Genomic DNA, 21,238 nt, shown 5'->3' on the forward strand with positions numbered 1-21,238 from the left:
TTGGTGGTTGTACATGCGTACAATTTTAATCCGTACATGTCGAGGCCTTTCCCGGACAACGCACAATACTAGTGCGGCTAAGATCCACCCCCAGGTTAATGGGGTCCCGCTTGCGCTGATTTTCCAAAAACAACTACGCGATAGGCGAACCAGTGGAGGTTTCCCAACCATCCATGGCTAGCCGGAGTGGCGCAGCCCAGTTCACTGAACAGGAAACAAGAAAGGATCGTCTGCAATCCACTCCCACGATGATACTGAGGCCGAGGCTAAGTGGAGAGAAGGGCTAATCACCAATGAGGGCCCTAAGGAAGCAGCGGAGGTCATAAACAAAATAAAGCAGGCAGCACATCTGTGTCGTTCGCAGGACACGATGGATATATATGACTGACCTGGAGTACTTGGGATCAACGCCATACCCAGTACCGCCTCCGGTCGATCAAAGCCAATAAGGACAAATCACAAAAGAGGGCCCATATATGCAAGGACCAGAGACCTCTATAACAAAAACACGTAATAATGGACACTGACCAAAAGCGAGGAGAAACCAAACTCCTATACGACAGATTGTGGGGAACCAAACCTTGTCTGCGACTAGCTGATCCTGCCGCGTCGCAGGAAGCAATTTCGTTGGAAATATTCCTGGGAGCCTTAAAACTTTGGGCCCTCTACAGTCTGATCCTAATAACTGGCATCCTACCAACAATTTGGACCAACAACCACAACACCCTCTTCCCCAAAGACGGGAAAGACAGCGCCCGATTACAATTAGTTCCCTCCTCAGTCGCCTCTTTCGGGGTCGCTGGTGCGGCAGGACCCGAGACAAAGAGGGTTCGTAGCGGAGAATTGGAATTGATTGGAGAAATAGAAGAATAACCGAAAACCTGTACATGCAGCAAGAGGTAGAGAGTATGGAATGGAAATCAACATTGAAAAATCAAAGGTAATGAGGATAGCACCGAGAGCAGAACCATTGAACGTCGTAGTTGGAAACCAACAGCTGGAGAATGTGGAGCACGACGGATACTCTATGGACCAAGGAGGTAAAGGCAAGGATAGCCATGACCAAGGCAACTTTCGTCAAGAAGAGGATACTTCTCACTAGCAAGTTGGGCTCGGAGATGAAGACGAAACTAGTGAAGTGTTACGTATGGAGCAGAGACTTGGACACTCAGGAAGAAGGAACAGAAATACCTGGAGAGTTTTGAAATGTGGTGTTGGAGAAGAATAGAGAAGATCAGGTGGACGGATCGAGTGACCAACGAAGAAGTATTGAGGAGAGTCAACGAGCAAAGATTACACGAAGGAAAGCTAACTGGCTGGGACATATTATGAGAAGGAATGGATTAATGAGTGATATCACCGAAGGCCAGGTTGAAGGAAAGAGAGGACTAGGAAGAAGATTGATACAGCTAACCGACGACAGAAGATGAAGTTTCTGGAGTTAAAGCGAGAAGCTGAGAATAGGCAAGACTGGAGAGCTCTTTTTAGGCAGGATAATGGACCTGTCGTCAACACTAAATAATAATACAAACAGTAGCAATAATATAAGAGCTATTAATTACATCTGCATTTAAAATGTTTAAACGTCCAGTTTGAGCACAATTTCGATTCACTCGCGTAACTTTAAATCAACATTTCATTTCAGATGTGACGGGTATCGCTTTGTTGTGAGTTACGAAATGTTTTTATTATTGTTTTCTAATTTTTTCTGTTTTGTTCCGTGCCTCAGATTGTTCGGGGCTACATCTGGGGATGCCACAAGTACAAATGGGTGTGGATCCTGGAATGTTGCTGCGAGCTAGATACATTCGAGTACTGGGTCGACTGCACCTTTTATGCAGTCGTAATTGCTGGGGGAGCCTTAGGCATCACCCAGCATAAGAAGATCCTCGATCCAGCGGTAAGATCGAGTCTCGAGCCATTCAGGGCTCAAGAGTGCGATGACTAAGCCACGTCTTCACCGCCTTCAGAACCTCAAATGCCACCAATAAAACTGATTTCTGGAATTGTACACTTTATTTTCGTACATCGTGATTTTCCGGGGGGGTGGCCCATGCAACAGGAACCCCAAAACGCACGTTTTAACGGAGCCTCGTATTCGAAATTGCACTGAAAGAGCCCGGTCGCTTCCGGGTCCAATCTTCTGCGACTTTAAGACAGTTTCACAGGTTTTTTATATTCCAATACATTTTACGCTAAACAATGGTTCATCGCTAGATACAAGCCGTAACAGCTACTACGGAGTCCTCAGACACAGTTCCGGACGAGATGCGCTTTGTATCAGGATCGATACGACGAAGGCAAGGAACAGAGGAAGTATGTCGGCCCACTTTTCGGATACTCACTGTAGGAGACACATTTGTCACCGCGCTTATAAGAGTTACATCTTACAGACGCCGACTCAGGCCACCCCCCCTAATGTAAGCACCATTAAGGAAGCCTTCTTAACAAGTCAGGGTTTTAACTGTATATTTATGAGCATATAATTGTTTTTTTATATATATAATCATTCTTAATTATTAAGGAGTAGTATGTGGTCCTGTGGGTGCACTCCCTGCTGGTGGAAGTGCACTAATAAAACACAGGAAATGCCATTTATTCCTACTAAGTCCGATGCATGCATATCCACGTCATGGCTCCTGGGCAACGGGTACACTCTGTGTACACGGCTAAGCCATGTAAGGGCTAAAAAGCGAGTTCCCGACGCTTTAAAATCGGGACCTACCAGCTAAGGGAGACAACCCCGACAGAAAACATCGGTCCTCCAGGATGGCTGGGGGTTGGCGTAGGGCTAACAACCCGACCTGTAAAATTTCTTGTTACGGAAACAGCAAAAAAAGACAGCCGGATAGATTCAGTGTTGACGACTTGTGGAATGAAAAGGACCACGAAAATAGGTTTTTGGAACGTGAGAACTTTGAGAGAAACCAGCAGATTAAAGCAGGTTACAAAGGAGATGCTGAAATACAGATTGGATATCCTTGGGGTTAGTGAAGTGAGATGGCCAGACTTTGGAGAAATGCAAACACAAGATGGGCTGACATTCTTGTACTCAGGACCTACTGCAGAAGATGCAGAACATAGGAACGGAGTTGGTCTCTTGTTGACAAAAGGAGCAAAAAGAAGCCTTATGGAATGGCAACCCTTATCAGACAGGTTAATGACGGCACGCTTTAAGACAAACATCCGAAATGTCACAATCATCCAGTGCTATGCTCCTACAGAAACTTCAGACGTTGAACTAAAACAAGAGTTCTATCAATCCCTAAATGACACTGTCAGGAAAACCTGCAAGGATGTTTTGATTGTTATGGGAGATCTGAATGCAAAAGTTGGGGACAGAAATGAAGGCATGGAGCAGGTAATGGGAGTTCGTGGCATTGGGGAAATGAATCAAAATGGAGACATGTTTGCAAACTTTTGTGCCAGCCATGATTTGGTGATTGGAGGTACAATATTCCCTCATAAGAATTGCCATAAGATCACTTGGGTATCTCCGGATCACAAAACAGAAAACCAAATTGATCAAATAGCACTGAGTAAAAAATTTAGAAGATCATTGATGGATGTGAGGAATAAACGCGGAGCTGATATCAGCAGTGACCACCATCTTGTTGTCGCAGACTTCCGATTAAAAATCATGGCTACAGGTAGAAGGTTTGAACAACGGAACCAACGATATGATGTGAAACAACTTAGGACATCAGCAAAAAAAGAGAAGAATTTCACTTAGAGCTAAAAAACCGCTATGAAGCATTACAAGAAGTAGAGGAAACCGATATTGAAAGTACATGGACTCAGGTTAAGGATATCTACTGCAGCGTGAGTGAACATGTCTTGGGCTTCAAAAATTATTTAAAGGAAGATTGGATGTCTGAAAATACATGGAAGTTAATCGGTGATAGAAAGGAGTTCAAAGCACAACACGGCAACAAAAAGCCCGGATCCAAACTGAATACACAATTACTGATCGCCTAGTAAAGAGAAGTGTGAGAACTGATAAGAGAATGTGGGTGGATGAACAGGCCCAGAGAGCTGAGACGGCTGCAGCAAGGGGAGATGCCAAAGAACTCTGTAGTATAACCAAGATGTTAGCTAGGAAAGGCTTCAGCAAGAATAGACCTGTGAGAAGTAAGGATGATCAACTATTGACAACAGAAGATCATCTCAAGAGATGGAAGGAATATTTCTCTGAAGTCCTAAACAGAGATCGACAGGACGGAGGGGTGACGCGAGAAAATGTGGTAGAAACTGATTGTAAAATCGGTATAAATGTACCAACAAAGGCTGAAATCAAAGTAGCCCTCAAACAGATAAATAATGGAAAGGCTCCAGGAATGGATAGTATTACACCTGAGGTGCTTAAAGTAGACATCGACACCACTGTGAATCTACTTCACCCACTGCTTGAGAAGATATGGACAGAAGAGAAACTACCAAAGGACTGGATGTCTGGAGGCCTGATTGTCAAGTTACCAAAGAAAGGGGATATTACCAATTGTAATAATTGGCGGGGCATAACTCTCATGTCAGTACCGAGTAAAGTGCTCTCAAGAATAATCCTAAACCGAATTAAAGAATCCGTGGAAGAATATGGAATACCATCAAAGATTATCAATATCATGAAAGAGATGTATGAAGCATATGAATGCAGAGTCTTGCACAATGGAAAACTCACTGAACCTATCCAAACAAATGCTGGGGTGAGGCAGGGACGTATCTTGTCACCTACCTTATTCTTTTTGTATTTATTCCCTATGTCAATTCCATACTCATTTGCATAATAATACTTGGAAATTAATTCCACAGATAATGAACGTCTGAATTCAGACACCAGATCATTATGAAGACGGAAAATTCTACAAACATACTAAAAGATCAATAAATGCAACGCATCAAAATGTATATTAGTTTTTAAAATAATATAGATTGATATAAACCTGAAGATGATGTCATAAAACATCGAAACATGTCGTTCAAAAATAGAAGCGCTGAATAATGTAATGTCGTACTACGATAAAAGAGCGCCATAAATATAACATAATATATCTTATACTATAAATGTTATAATATTTTAACAACATCATTTTAAATAAGTTTGTGTATAGACTGTGAAAATGAATATATGTACCTTATTCTTGCTGGTTTTGGATAGAGTAATGAAGAAAGTTGTTGAAGGTGGCAGAAGAGGTATTCAATGGGGAATACAAGATAGGCTCGAAGACCTCGATTTTGCGGATGATATCTGTCTGCTCTCGCAAAGTTTTCAGGATATGGACACAAAGCTAGCAAGATTGCAAAAGGAAGCAGAGATTGCAGGGTTAAAGATCAACATCCAAAAGGCAAAGGAGATGAGAATTCCATCTGAAAATGAGACAAAACTAACAGCGCTTGGAGAATAAGTGGAACAAGTTGACTCCTTTGTATATCTAGGCCGTATGGTCGGGAAAGATGGAGGGGCAGAAGAGGATGTAAAGAAGGCAAATGGAGCCTTCGTTCAACTGTATCCCGTCTGGCGAAACAAGAACATCTCGAGACGAACCAAGCTTAGACTGTTCAATAGCAATGTGAAGTCAGTTCTCCTCTATAGCTGTGAAACATGGAAGGTTACAAAAGCTATTGTTAACCGGTTACAAGTCTTCACCAACCGGTGTTTGCGACAAATTATAAATGTGAGGTGGCCGGATATAATATCAAATGATGTCTTGTGGGAGATAACAAATCAACCACCGATTGACGAGCAAATTAAGGAAAGAAAGTGGAGGTGGATTGGCCACACATTGCGCAAGCAACCTGGACCAGTTGAAAAGACAGCACTGGACTGGAATCCGCAGGGAACACGGAGACGGGGCCGTCCGAGGAAGACATGGAAGAGAACGGTGGAAGAAGAGGCTATGGAAGCTGGTAAAACTTGGAGTGAAGTGAAACGCTTGGCTGTCAACAGAACTAGATGGAAGGTCTTCACTGCTCCACCAGGAGTAACCGGAAATAACTAACACTTTATCTTCGTAAATCGTGATTTGCCGGGGGGTGGCCCATGCAAGAGTAACCCCAAAACGCACGTTTTAACAATGGACCTGTCGTCAGACAGAACAATCTATAATAATAATAATAATAATCGGAGGCGGGTTGCTTCGCTAATGCACAAAATGTTATTAGCAAAGTTATACATATATGTCGTTAGAGGCATTGCGTATCTTAATTAGCACACCGGAAACAAGTTTTTTAAATAAACAATAAAGGTAGTAACTATGCAAAATCAAGGACATGTTTCAGCTTCAACAGAAATGAATGCCACAGGGTTCAATTCTCGGGACGACAATATTTTAATTATACATGAACAACCGGTCAATAAATATCCAAGAATCAAAGATAATTTTATTTGCAGATGACACAAATATTTTAGTAACAGCAGAGAATGGCCACATCCTTGAACAGAAAATAAATAGGGTTATGAACAATTTGCCCTCATGGTTTTACGTAACAGTCATATAATAAATATTGACAAGACAATAGCAATGTCGTTTTGTAATAGGCAAAATTAAAATCCAGTGTAACCTCAAGTCAAACTTGACAACAGGGATTTATATTATAATTCAGAAATAAAATTCCTATCATTGCATCTCGGTTTAAACATGAAATGCTAAGATAGTGTAATTGCGTCATATTGTAAATATTATATCAATTATTTATTTTAATCCGTCTGATCACAATATAATTTTTATTTAAAATTTCTTATAATTAAGATAATTATAAGAAATGCTAAGTACATGTAAAGTTTCTCAGTTCCAAACTTAGTATCAAATCCTTCAAAAATGTAACGAGTCCACACATCATAAGGAGCACTTACTTTGCATACAGCCACGCTCATCTGAGGTATGGTTTAAAAAAGTTAAAGTGTCCTTAAATTACAAAACCGGATTTTACGAACAAACAGTGGTGTGAGGAGATATGCATGAGAATGTAGTATTGAAAGTGTTTCTGTGTTACTGGGCGTGTAGTCTATTACAGCGCTTCTCAAAGTGGGCATGTCTTGACGCATTTAAAATTTTAGCGGACATTCTTAATCTGCAGAAATGCATTTTCTACTAATTCCTGAATGAGTAAAGAGTGTTGAGGTGAGATTTTAGTAATATTTCATCTTAGTAACATATAAACATATTACATATAATCAGCCAAATTCTTTAAAAAGTATCTATGAAAGTTGTGATCATGTTGCTACGAAGTAACTTCATATCAAATTGTCACAGAAAATCGAGTTATTTTGGTATTCTGTGACAACTGTTGCTGTTTCGAAGTTTATAGCGAGTTTGCGAATTTACAGTCATTTTTGACAGGTTACTACTGATAATAACTTCATTTTAGTGGAAATTATCTTCTTCTTTCCTGTGATTTTTGTTAATCATTTATTAGTTTGCAGTATTAGTACACTAAACTCTCCATTTAATCGAATAATTGGTACCTCGAAAACGTTGAATAAATGGAGCTTAAGAATATATAACAAATAGGAAAATTGGTTCCAACATTTTTAAAACATATAGCATTTTAAAGAATACATAATTTGAAACGCTTAAATTTGTAGAAAAAAAAATAATTATTGCATTTATAAAATTTAGATCTTAGAATTCCCAGGTTATGTACGATCCACTTTAAGCGCATCTTTATTTATTTAATAAAACATTTGTGATATGGTGGGTTATCGGCGTCCGTCATGTCAGTCTGTCGGTCTGTGGACACGTGTAGAGTAGAATCTCATTAATTAAATTGCCCCTAACTATATGAAACTTTGAATACATGTTTTAGTAAATTTTATTAATTAATGTATCATGGATTTTTTGTTTAGATGGCAAAGCAAGGAACAATGGATAAGTTCATTAAGAAGAAACGTAATATGAATGACGACGAAAATTCTGATTCTTCACAATCATTTGCTAGCGAAGTAATCAACATTGAACCACCTGCTACAATGAAAAGAATACGCACTAGTTTTACTCGAAATTACGATGCTTCATACATTGAGTTCGGATTTGTAGCCATGGCTGATGGTGCAGTACCAAAACCGCAGTGTGTTATCTGTGGCGATTTGAAAGGAAGTGCTTTGATTTCAAAAGTCGTCAGAAACAGATTTTTGATGTGTCACATAATAAGTACTTCTGCTTTGCGAGCATCTTATAAGGTTGCACTTCGAATAGCTAAGAAGCCGTTTACAACTGCCGAGACACTGGTGAATGGTTGTCTCAGAGATGTCTGCTCTGAAATGTTTGGCGACGCGGCTGCTAAGAAAGTGGCTCAGATATCACCAACAAATGACACAATTACTCGAAGAAATCGAGATATTGCTAATGATCTCTTGGTATATGTACGCTATCAATATGAAGCCGATTTGAAGGAAGAGTTTTTGTTTGCGGAATCTCTAACAAATACAACCAGTTATGAAATATCCAAAGCTCTTAACGACTACATAGTTGGCAAATGTGGAAGTTTTGTGTTGGAGTATGTACCAATGGTGCTGCGGAAATGACAGGCAAGCATTCAGTTGTTGTTGCCAAAATTAAGGAAGTAGCCCCCGAATGTAAGTCTACGCAATGTTTTCTACATAGAGAAAGTTTGGCGACAAAAAAATATCAACAGAACTAAACAGCGTCCTTACAGACATAGTTAATATTGTGAATTTTATAAAAGGGAACGCTTGGAATTCAAGATTATTCGCTGTATTATGTGATGAAATGGGAGCTAGCCATAAACATCTCCTTTTACATGCCGAAGTGCGTTGGTTGTCACGCGGTAAAGTTTTGTCGATAGTATTTGACCTCCGAAATGAGCTTGCAGTTTTTGCCAAGCAAAAAAAGCCAAATTGGTCACAATTACTTCGAAATGTTGATTGGATAGCAAAGCTGGCCTATTTGGCTGATATCTTCGGAATTTTGAATGAACTGAACATTTCCATGCAAGGAAGAATGAATTCATGTTTGACTATGGCGGATAAGATCGATGGACAAAAGAGGAAGCTAAAAGCATGGAAGACTCGTGTCTCAAAGAATTGCTTTGATATGTTCCATAACTTATCTACAACTATTGCCGATGCAGCTGAGGAGCTTAATGTTTCGTCTGTACAAAATGTTGTTAGTGAACACCTGACAAATCTGGCACACCATTTTGAGATCTACTTTCCTGTTGAAGAAGATACACGGAAAGGAACTGGATAGATCCGTAATCCATTTACTACACTGAAGGATGGCTTGCCGGTCACTTTGGAAGACAAGTTGTTGGTGATAGCTGCTGATCAAGGGCTTAACAATATTTTCAAAAATGCATCATCACTTGCCTCCTTTTGGATAAAATTCAAAGGCGAATATCCCGAACTAGCTGAAATTTCACTTAAAACTCTGCTTCCGTTTCCCTCAACATACCTTTGTGAGACTGGATTTTCGACCAAGTGTGTCATTAAGACTAAGTACAGAAATAATATGGACATTCATGTTCCATTGCGCTTGGCACTGTCTTCAATTCAGCCACGGATTGAGAATCTAGTAAAGAAGCAGGCTCATCTGCCACATTAGAAGTTGACTGAATTTCATGATACATACCTTTTTCAATAAAAATTATTAATAAAAATTTATTTTTCTATAATCCCATACATCGTATTAGACCTTTGACCCTCAACACCCATGCCGGTCCCTAGCAGACTGGGAAACAAATTGACCGAGGTTTAGGTGGCACTTACTGCCTCCATCATGTTATCATGAAATCTCACTACAGGAATGATATTTTAAACTGACTCTGTGACCTTTAATACTTGAGAAGCTGACACTCAGCTGGTAAAGAAATTACCCGAAGATTCATTGCTGTGTTAGCCACTGGACCCTATTTATGAATTAGAACAAAACACTGAAATCCATAACCACAACACAAGCCAAAAGTTGGACCTCCGTATCCAGTTCTGTAGAACAAATGTTCTCAAGAAACGTGCGGTGAATATAGGAATAAAACTATACAATAAATTACCAATTCAAATGAGGAAAGTGGAGAAAATTATGACTTTCAAAAACGAGCTGACGTCCTACCTATTAGAACGCACATTTTATTCAGTAGATGGATACATATCATAGAGCAGGTGAATTCCATGAATTGTATTTGTATTGTGTGGTAATATTGACACAACTTGCGAGCTATATATTTCCGCCCCCATATTCGATTCGGCCGTTACACGTCCTTAGGACCGAGAAAATGTGACCCTGAACAACAAAAATCTCCACTATTAACCCAACTAAACATCCGACCACTTATGGTTACAACAGCGACCAAGTCCATGGCATTCTGGTTGATACACCACGTGGACTCATACGTAGATACCAACGTTTTCGAGAAACATTTCCATCTTCTGCAAAATCCTCACTTCAGCCCTGAAGATGGAGGCATGTTCTTCTGAAGCACTGGTGCCTATCTAAGAGGCCACATGGCATCACAACCACAAAAACCAACACGACTTTCATACTCTACGTCCACAAATCAAAGGAGAATACAAAGGGACGTGGCTGACATTAACTACTAATCTATCAAATGAGGTAAATATAGATAATTCCTAAATTAATTAATTGCTTATGAAACACAATTCCATGGTCTCATATTATAACCCAGAATAAAATCCAAATTACTGAATTTGTGTAAGTGACGTTAGACGACACAAGATCTGCGTATAAAGCAGAGATTACTGAAACAAATGCAACCCAAGTTCCCCTACTGAGAAAAGTCAGCAGCATGAAAATGGCAAACCAGAAGGGCACGCCCCTCTATGACATACTCCAAGAACTTCAACAAGTAACTACAAAACAGAGACATAGAATGCTACTTAACAAATAAAACCACTTCATTATCTCTGATTAAATCAATTTCTGTTCACCATTTTAGTAATATTCTCATCAAAATTACAGAACACCGTAATACACCGTATTTCTGATACGTTCAATGTAATAGGACTCTTGTACATATTTAATAACATCATCCTCAGTATATACAGACTATTCGGTGGGGGTGGGGGGGATAAAGAAGATGACAAAAATCATCAACTCTAGAAAAATCTAAACTATTCGTGAAAAACTACTTTCTTGTTGCTGCATGAATGTTATTCCTTCATCCTCTCAGTTGGTACACTGGGGTTAAGTGGTTTTGCTTCAGCAACAGAAATTTTCCTACACTTGAGTACAGAGATCAGTTTAAATAATAAATCCAAATGGAAAAAGAGAGAGAGAGAGAGAGAGAGAGAGGCAGAATATAAGTTTGAGCATTTTTCAATATTCATATACTGATTCACGAATCAACAAAATTATGAAAATGCTCGTTACTTTCCTGCTTCAAATCTGATCAATAACAGACAATCGATGAAAGCCAGCAGTCCCATTTCGCAGATTTACGGCATGTAAAAGAACCTTACGAGCATGAACGAGGTGCTTCGTAAGCAAGCCGTGGTGACAATAATACCCACGCAATATTGAAGTTCACAGACAACGCAATCACGGCTCACCGTAGACCAACAACGGAAACCACAACTTAGGCCAGCGGACATTAAGCTAACTAAATTTACATAAAGCTTAATCATTCAGTGTGGTATTACATGAAGCATGGTTTCAAAAAGTGCGACCTTTTTATGCCGAGTGCTTTATAACATACAATCGTCTTGTGAATTGTATGATTTTAATAGACAGACTAAAGAATTCATGTTTTTGGCACTGATGATCACCTCATGAGGTCGAAACACGTTTGGCACTAAATGCTTTTCAAAGTGTAAACTGTTCTGTTTGTATGCACGATTTTATATATTTCAGATAAATATGAACTTCTAAAGTTACGCCATGAGAACAGCCCTTTCAGGTTGCATCGTACACACCTCATCTCTGGCCGCAGTCAGACAAATGTGGTCTGAATAACTGCCTTGTTGGTGCAGGCACATTTCAATGACCGCAAACCTAAGCACGTCCAGTCGACGTATTTAAAAGATGAATTTAATAACTTTCATGATAAAACTTAAAATTGCTCAGCGCAGAAAGAGACCGTTTTCAAACTCACCAATTCTGAGAACAATAAATCATTTCTAGCATTTTATTCTCAAAAAAAAAAAAATCAAAATTTTGTAGAAATAACTGCAGTGAAATGTATTCAGCCTAATATTGTCTACATTCACAAATTTATTTCTGATTCTTCCTTCTTTTAAACTTTCATTATGCACCTGTTCCACAGACAATTCAATTCCATTCACTCACTCAAGTGAGGCGTGGCATGACATAAGAAGCCGGGCGACTTTTATTCAAGTTATGGCACCTGTGGTATCTGGTGCTGAAGACCAGAACTAAATCGTGGGACATGAATTCATGATTCCACTACGTAAATGGCTATAAACAGGAGACATCAAGGCAAAAACAGCAAAACAGTAACGGTAAAATAGTGAAAGCATGTGCGCATGAAAGAAAATGGTTTGGGATACAAATCAATCTCTTTCCATTATCTTACACTATTAGAATAAAGTTATTATTCCACACTGCATGATAAAACCGACATTCAAACACTGCATCTCACTTATATAATGAATTTCTCTCAGGCTACCAGCCGTGCCAGGTGGTTGAAAGACGAGAAAATCTATTTTCTAAGAAACATATTCATCCTCAAGGTGCTGAGCACTTTAGCACTGAGGACGAGATCAAAGCCTCAAAAGGTAAAATCCTCTGAAATTTTAGAAAAATCCCATAAATACAAAACTAGTAAAAACCAAAATATCATTGTGTTATTTGACCCTGCAATAAACAGAAAAAAGTAAATTTCGGTACTTGTTGGTAAACGGGGCACAAAACGGCAGAGTCGAATATCTGGACTTGGATTGGACGGAAAACTGTGCATGCGTATCAGTATACCCGTATACTCGGTTGTTGTTATCTGTTAGTTTGTCCAGTTATTTATTGCTGCTCGGTACCAAGTTAAAAGTTTGGAATTCACTTAACAGTGAGGAAGATTCCGTCTCTTTTCTGCAGAATGAAGGAATACTACTGAAGGCGAGGTACGAAATTTCTTATGCAATAGTGGGCCACCTTGATTTCAGAGTTAATATACACCCTATACATTTTTAAAACTAACGGTAACACCCACGCACCGTTGAACTTCACAGACACAGGCGACGCAACCACGGCTCACCGTAGACTAACAACGGCAAGCAGACCAGTGGACAAAATAGCCAAGTGCTCAATATAATGCACCAACTCCTGAGCAATCAACGTCCAGTGAGGTGTTACGTAAATATGATTTAGTAAAGAACTTGCGTTTTATGCTCAGTTAAAAACCATAATCTTTTAGATCTGTGTCACAAGTATTAACTTGTTTTTGTCAATGATGATGACCACTTGAGATCAAAACGCCTTCGGCATTAGTGTCCTTCAAACTGCAAACAGTTTTATATTCCAATACACTACACAGTGTGCAAGGTCTTAAGATTATTGGTGTTTCACGTTTCAACCACACGACATGGCTGGCAACCTAAGAAGAATTTTAGTTGCAACAAAAGCTCCAGGTCATACTGGCACTTACTTGTCAGACTCCAGCTGCTATTACTACTTCTGCAGTCACCATTAAGGGCCCAGGCTGCAATTGTTCCAGTCCTGAAAACAAAAATGTACAAAGTCCTGTGAAGACTAGTTGACTGGATTCCTGACATCACGTTCACCCTAAGCAACTTCTGTGGTAACCACTTTCATCTCCTAATTATGGTTACACATTTTAGTTAATGTGTGTTTACAGTGCCTTTCAGAAATACAATGATGTGAAAAGTGAGCGAAGTAAAATTTAACTAGGAAGTGGCTGTGCGTTAATTGAGCCCATTATCTCGGACTAACTTAAATCTCACATACAGAATGCACATGCGATATGTCCTATTGCTGATCTAATGCACTTAAAAAGTGATATGAAGTTTCTTAAGAACACACAACAACATGTGGGCCTTCAGCACATTATCTTGAGGCAAACACAGGAGACACAATTTGCTACTCAGCAGACTATGCATGATCAAGCCTCTAGTAATGAATTCCTAGATTGATAGAAAGCAGTTATATCCAAAATATCCTGTTTCCTGAATGCATACATACTCAAACAAATCAGCAGATTCTTGGGCAATGAGCTTTTTATTAAAATAGAGCATATTTCTAACTCAGCCCTCTCTTATGAAAATGGTAATATGCGTTCGACTTTCCATGTCCAAGCCACACCCATTTGAATACGGTACCAAATGTAATCATGACGCCACAGATGGGTGATGTAATAATGGCAGAACCAATCAGCATTGATATTTCGTTTTACAGATGGCGCATATTACAATTCTCAGAATGAAGGTACACCAGAAATGAATCCTAACCTACTCAACAGAAGCTAATCAGACGCATTACCCCCCCCCCCCCAACCCTTTGCACAACATTTCGCAAACTCATCCCAACCTCAAACAGCAAAAAAAAACATCAACTTACGTTGCAGCGTCTTAAAGGATAACCGAATGATAAAAGCGAAACCATATCGTTCACCTCAGTTTCCTTACTGCAATGAATATTCTGATTTAATACCTGGGTCTATGAAGTAACGCCAAGCCACGCCACGCCACACCAGGGAAGATCAACGAACTGCAACCTATCCTTAGTAACGCTCGCCACTGACTGCAAGGCAGTAAGCTTCTTCCACATTGCTGCAATGACCAAAGCAAACAATTTTGAAATGTAATTTGGGGGGGGAAGTGACGAGTTGCTACTAGCAATTCTAAAAACATTCGTTCCACAACCACTGAACGAACAACAGACAACAACAGGCTTTCATGTGTTCTAATAGGAACAGATTTAATCTAGATTATCAGAACACATTACAAGTGCACTAACTACACGCTACTCTTAACTGCTTGATGTTTTCAGTCTGTGTAGTAGCGTAAAACTCTTGACGTATCACACTTCCCACCAATAGCAGCCCTCTAGTCCACCTGATAAGAAACACTCCCCATACACTGCACCAGAAACGACTTCCCCTAACGGGGATTTCCAAGCGGCCGGTGGACAGAACCAGTTTAGTTCAATGTCATTGTCATACCAATAAAGACTGCCAAACCCGTTAAGGGAAACGGTAGATTTTTATATGAAATCCTTAAGTTCATTGCCGTAGTCACAAAAGCTTACTATTCATGCCCGTTCTGAGCAAGTTACATTCCATGCCACTACTTCACTTCAAATTTCAGTTCCATTTTAATATTACCCTACCGTCAACGTCTTAGTATTATAAAAAATGTTTTTTTCATGCGAGTAATCTCATCTTTCCCATCCGTGCTAGGTGTCCCGCCCATCTCATCCTTATTTATTTGATAAATAAGGATGATAATAATATTTAAAAACGTCCGAACCATGGAATCCCTGACTGTGCAGTTTTCTGCAGTCTCTTTCGTCCAGAAACTTTCCCAGTTTCAGAACCTGGCTCAAAGAATGGCAGTCCTGCCTCAGCTTTTGTGATTTTCCAAAGTCTCTCCAGACACAACCGGGGATATTTTTAAAAATTATTGTTACCAAGTGTTACTCTAAATTAAAATGCGTTTAATTCCTTTTGTTAATGTAATGGCAAGGAAACAGTGAACGGATTCTAAAGGACGTTTTTGCAGTCTTAAGAAAACCAATATAAATCCTAAAATTTAAATTGAATTTCTTCACTGCATTCACAATAAACTCTTTCGTCACTAAAACGCTTAATGCATAATGTTATTGGAAAAAACATTAATTTCAGTTTATTTTACGGCTTGTATTAGTTTGACATGTGGTAGTTTCTGATTTCTGGATTCTATTGTTGGTGATGTCTGCGACTTATGACTTGCAAGATCAAGGAGTTTCACAAATACCAACTGTTAATTTCTTTCTAAGTGTTTTTGTACTTAGTTATTCTTTCGACGGAAGGCCACGTGGGCAAGTCATGATATTGTTTTCTGTTTTAGTCTTGTGGAGTTGCCTTAAAGATGGTCGAGATATTGCACATGTTTCGAGATTGACACAGCTGTTGAGTTTTGTGTGAACGCAGGTGTACAGCCTAAAAGTGGGGTCTATTGAGTCAGAAGTGGTTTAATACAAGGGTCTCCAAACTTTTTTGGTCGGGCACCCTACTTAGTAAAAAAACGTAGCACGCACCCCCGGAACAAACAAATATTTAAGTGTAATTTTATTATATTAAAAAATAATTTACACGGTATGCATTTATATCTAGCATCGCATCATACAATCACAAATAAAATTCAATACAAGAATACAAAACAAAATTAAATTGAAATTATCTCGCGACCCCCACGAGCATCTCGCACACCCTACTTTGGAGACCATTGGTTTAATGAAGGAGACGATGGAGTGACAGAAGTTTGAACACATGATTTGTATTCTTTATAATAAAATATATTTTAAGTCTGCATAACTACACCCCGTTAAGCGACCCCTCAGCAAACCGGTTCAAGAAGGTGAAACAGTTAGAATAAATTATATTCAGGATATCATAGTAATTAATACAGCATCCCTTGGGGTACTTCCTCTCTGATATTTGGGACGATGATCTAGATGGACCTTGTCATCCCTTCATATATTGAGCACGGTTGAATTAATACAATTTCAGAGTTCAAATCCAATTAGTTAGGTTTTTAACCTGAAATGTACTGAAATGACAGTGTCAGAGTAATCTAAGTCCTGACTACATATATTCCTCCTAATTCTTGTCTGAAAAACTTTTTTATTTTTCTAGTATCTTGTGACAGCGCGATTCTGGGTTCGAGCAAACAATAATTTGGCACGGGACACTTTGTGAAAGACCAAAGCCGGAAGTATGGCGCCAGGGTGCCGGTCGCAATCTGAAATTTGTAATTTAAAACAATTACTGTGTCGTTCTGTACAACTATAGCGGCGAGAGCAATTTGTTTTGTAGCAATGTCGTGTTAGGTCCGACATGCACGACGAGTGGGGCTGATAAGACTATTTGTTCATTGTTCGAAAGAAACAACCTTCAAACCTCTGTCGAGACAGACTGTCTTCCGGGCCATGACTTGAGCACAGGAACTCCCGAACACGTGCCAATCACTCGGCTACGATATTGCTAGAGAGAGAAGAAACGTCAACAACGAACGAGCAAGGAACAATAAAAGTTGCAGACAAAAACAGAAATTTGAAAAATGTATAAGGAAAGAACGTGGCAAATGGCTGCTTGAGCCGGAGTTCGAAGGCAGGACCAAAAGCTGATACGTAATTTGGTGGTCATTATTTCAGTGTCTCGGTCATCCTGTGATTTGATATAAAAGTAACATCATCACTACGAATTGTTATAAATGTGATGGAGTGCACATCGGGCTACATGGTTTCCGCTGCCTTTGCGTTGTTGCCACGTGTAGCATGGCAAAAGTTTCCCAACGTCCCAGAGGTACTTGCTGCCTCGCCCTGATGAAGGACGCAAAGATTTTGTACGTTTGGTGACCGCTGCTCTAGAGTGTACGTAGTACGGGATCAGTTTTGGATAAAAAGAAGAACAGGAAACGACAATTCATTTCGGCAATATCCCAGAAGGGCTTTGTCGAGTATTTCGAAACAAGTTAACGAGATGTGAAGTTGCCTGCAAGCACAAGGAAGTCACTTTGAACATCTTTTGTGATTTAAGGTAAGAACAATTAATGTAATAACATATATCAGCGACGAGAAACACTCGCAGCTCCCTGTTACTAGCGGCACTGAAACTGATTCGCTTGCGACTCACGGGTAGAACACGCACCAGTCCTGCCGACATCAACAGATCGCCGGCCGACCACGCAACGCAAGCCATGCCCCGAAAGACACAAATTGTAGACCCAGTACTTTTCCTTCTGGCTCTTCATATCAGTCTATATAACAATTCATTATATTACAAATCATCTTGTATATAAATGTTATTTCCCAACTCAAATTCAATTAATTGCTTTAGACATTGTCACAGAATAAAATGAACACCAAGTTAAATTTATGCGTGGAGTTTTTCAGTACTTTCAGCATTCACTACATATAATTCATTAGTAATTAACAGTAAGTAATGTATCAACATTTTTATTTTAATGGACCTTTATTTCAGTTATATATAACTTTCTCTTCCTTCATTATATTTTAAATCATGTCTCAAATAAGATATAAAGAATACCAGGCCACAAACATGTCTATGTCTCCAGTACTTTCAGTATTAGCTACATATATACATTAGGTAATGAACAGCAATTAGCGTATACATACTTTTCTTATTTTAAAGGACCTTTACGTAAGTTATATATAACTGTATTACTTCATTCTATTTTGAATCATCTTTTTATTCTGTTCAGTTTTGTGAAATAGCTCCCGAGATATTACTTTTATGATACAAGTCTGCATGTAAATAATAAATTCCCTACCTTACATGTTCAATGCGTTGCTTTAGACATTGTCACAAGGAATACCAAGAAACAAATAAGTGTGCATCAAGTTCTTCTGTACTTCCAGCATTAGCTACATATACCCATTAGATAACTCACTAACCAGATGGTTTAGGAAACCCGAAGGTTCATCACCGAATTAACCAAAGCCCTCCACCGGACCCTGCCCTAGGCCAACTAAATCCAGTCGCCTGACATTATCCTCCCATCTACGTCTAGGTCTCCCTAACAGTCTCTTCCCAACAGGCTTACCAACCAATACCCGGTGCACACCTCTTGTCCCATCCATGTGCACTACATGCCCCGCCCATCTCATTCTTCTCGACTTAAACACCCTCACAATACTGGGGGAGAACAAATTTTAAAGCTCACCATTATAAAGTTTTCTCTATACCCCATCGTCTTCTCATCTAGGCCCAAATATCCTCAACACCTGATTCTCAGACACCTACAATCCATGTTCCTCCCTCAGAGTGAGAAACCATATTTCGCACCCGTACAAAACAGGCAAAATTATTGTTTTTGTATATTTTAATCTACAGCTTCTTAGAAATCTGACGGGAACACAAAATATTTTTATGAAGTAAACTGTTCTCTGGATATTAACCATCCTCCAATACTAAATAAAATCAATATAAGCCTATCTCCATCCTCAGGTAAAACCTAATCTGTTGGACCCAATCGATACAGCTAATCCCTATTTTGAATTGAGAAGTAACACATATTTCCTGAATTTAATCTCCTCCTAACTTCCTCATGAGTGTCATTTTCATTTGTTATTGTTGTTCCCAGATATTTGAAGTTTGTAACCATTTCAAAGGACTTATTAGCCACCCTAATATGATTCTGCCCGCCTGTCTCCTGATGATGAGATACTAACATGTACTTAGTTTTCTGAATTTACTTCTAGCCCCACTTGTCTACCAGCCTCTAGTAAAACTTCTGCTTTCCTCTTTATTGTATTTATATCGTCCCCCAATAAATTAAGATCATCAGCATATGCCAATAGCTGATGTGTCCCATTTAATTTCAAACCCTCCTTACATATCTTGGACTTTCCTGATGGCGTATTCCAGCGCAAAGTTAAACAGCAAGGGAGACAAAGCATCTCCTTGTTTCAGACCGTTCTTGATGAGGAATGTCTCAGATAAATATTTAAGTACTCGAATTTTGCTACAGGTTTCATTTAAGCACATTTTTATTAGACTCACTAGATTCTTTGGTTTACCAAATTCAATGAGAATATTGTGTAACACTTTTCTTTTAACAGAGTGGTAGGCTTTTTAGAAACTTTTAATTAATTGATGTACTGTCTCATCTTTTCTCTAACAGCTGACAAATGCAAAAGATCTGATCAATCATTGATCTGTTACATCTGAACCCACACTGATGACTCACAAATTCATCAATAATTGACAGGAATTTGTGTACGTAAATTATTATTTTAATGGCCTTTTATATCAGTTATATATAACTCATATACTTCATTATGACCAATTGTATTTTTATTTCATTGAATTTGGTGAAATAGTTCCTAAGATATTATATAATTGTAAAAGTTTGCATATAAAAACTCACCATTCTGCATACTCAAAGCAGCTTCCTCCCATACAGGCAAGCACACAGGATAACTGCTACACAAAACTGGAAAGGAAAACGGATATAGCAAGATAATTATTTTAACATGAAGGAGTTACATTATTTTAATGGCCCCGTATATCAGTTATATATAACACTGTGTTTTACTTCATTATGTCGTAAATGACCTCTCTATTCTGTTGAACTTGGTGAAATACTACCCGAAATATTAACTTTATTGCAAAAACCTACAAATAAAAACTTACCTTTCTGAATACTCAAAGCTGCTTCCTCCCTCATAGGACAACAGCTCCACCGCACTGGAAACCGGATACAGCAAGATAATTAATTATTGTAACAAGACGCTTTTATGCATAAAAGGAATATTAAGTTACAAGTGTGCGCCTCAGCTTTTCCAGCACTTTCGGCGTTCTCTACATATTCACATTCCATAATTCATCAATACTTGACAATAACAAATGTACACAAATTTTTATTATTTCAATGGTCTCTTACATCAGTTAAATGTAACACTGTTGTTCCTTGAGTGGGCGTATGTCCCACTACAGTGAACTATTTCTTTATTAAAACACACTTCAAACTCGTATAGGACTTCCAGCAACCTTGCCTCGACGAAGAACAACGCGGAACAGGACAGGACGCTAAGGTTACAGTCGTACCAACATTAAACATCGTACAATAGCTACGGTTACAGTGCTTCCAACATGAACACCGAACATTCCGCCTACATTGACGGATGTCAACATTTACTACAAATTACATAACTTGTAAATCCAAATTGTTCAATTGTAAACAAAACAAGAAATGATGTGTAAGTTGAACGATATTCGTATTCATCGGTCACTAAAACAAATACTTATTCACACATAATTTGTTTAAAGCCCATTTCACTAGTCATGTGCAAGTGGACACAGTTTATTTATGTCACCCTTGCAACTTTAACTGTCGCCAATCTTGTGTTGCCGTCTCTTCCTAGATGCACTGCTATGACCTTGGGTGGCAGCCCGTCCTCTCGCAATAGCACGATGAGCCCCACCTTGATGTTACGATTTTCAAATTTCCATTTTACTCGTTGTGAAGTTCATTGTGATACTCCTTGGAACAACGTTGCCAGAAATGTTGCAACATTTGCTGCAAATCCTGCCATCTCCTTGGTAACCGCACACGTTTAGAGAGAGAGAGTGA

General features: G+C 39.0%; 2 protein-coding genes, 1 long non-coding RNA gene and 1 pseudogene across 4 annotated transcripts; 3 read left to right on the forward strand and 1 right to left on the reverse strand.

Annotated features, from left to right (window-relative positions):
- The first annotated feature begins 2,956 nt into the window (after positions 1 to 2,956).
- Positions 2,957 to 3,733, forward strand: LOC147874663 (protein CFDP2-like). The gene has a single exon (XM_087343835.1). The coding sequence runs from the start codon at positions 2,957 to 2,959 to the stop codon at positions 3,731 to 3,733; it is 777 nt and encodes a 258-aa protein (XP_087199961.1).
- A 274-nt stretch (positions 3,734 to 4,007) lies between these two features.
- On the forward strand, positions 4,008 to 5,402 carry LOC147874664 (uncharacterized). The gene is made up of 2 exons (XM_087343836.1): positions 4,008 to 4,633; positions 5,156 to 5,402. The coding sequence occupies exons 1-2, from the start codon at positions 4,008 to 4,010 to the stop codon at positions 5,400 to 5,402; spliced, it is 873 nt and encodes a 290-aa protein (XP_087199962.1).
- A 2,459-nt stretch (positions 5,403 to 7,861) lies between these two features.
- On the forward strand, positions 7,862 to 9,560 carry LOC147874665 (SCAN domain-containing protein 3 pseudogene; annotated as a pseudogene).
- A 2,955-nt stretch (positions 9,561 to 12,515) lies between these two features.
- On the reverse strand, positions 12,516 to 21,207 carry LOC110835166 (uncharacterized). 2 transcript variants are annotated; one of them, XR_015533990.1, is made up of 5 exons: positions 20,549 to 21,207; positions 20,299 to 20,352; positions 20,033 to 20,098; positions 14,592 to 14,710; positions 12,516 to 13,640 (listed from the first exon to the last, which is right to left on the reverse strand). It is a non-coding gene; the product is annotated as an uncharacterized LOC110835166 (long non-coding RNA). The 2 variants fall into 2 exon arrangements; XR_015533991.1 differs by having other exon boundaries at positions 20,299 to 21,207.
- Positions 21,208 to 21,238: the final 31 nt, after the last annotated feature.

Source organism: Zootermopsis nevadensis, unplaced genomic scaffold (genome assembly GCF_977971745.1).
Source record: "Zootermopsis nevadensis isolate Lab colony 2312 unplaced genomic scaffold, Znev_1.0 Znev_ptg000007l, whole genome shotgun sequence".
Lineage (NCBI taxonomy): Eukaryota > Metazoa > Arthropoda > Insecta > Blattodea > Termopsidae > Zootermopsis > Zootermopsis nevadensis.

Coding starts and splice junctions, on each gene's coding strand:
- LOC147874664 (XM_087343836.1), top strand. CDS start 4,008: ATGTGGGTGGATGAACAGGCCCAGAGAGCTGAGACGGCTGCAGCAAGG. Junction 4,634..5,155: donor ATCAATATCATGAAAGAGAT/GTATGAAGCATA, acceptor GGTTTTGGATAG/AGTAATGAAGAAAGTTGTTG.
- LOC147874663 (XM_087343835.1), top strand. CDS start 2,957: ATGCTGAAATACAGATTGGATATCCTTGGGGTTAGTGAAGTGAGATGG.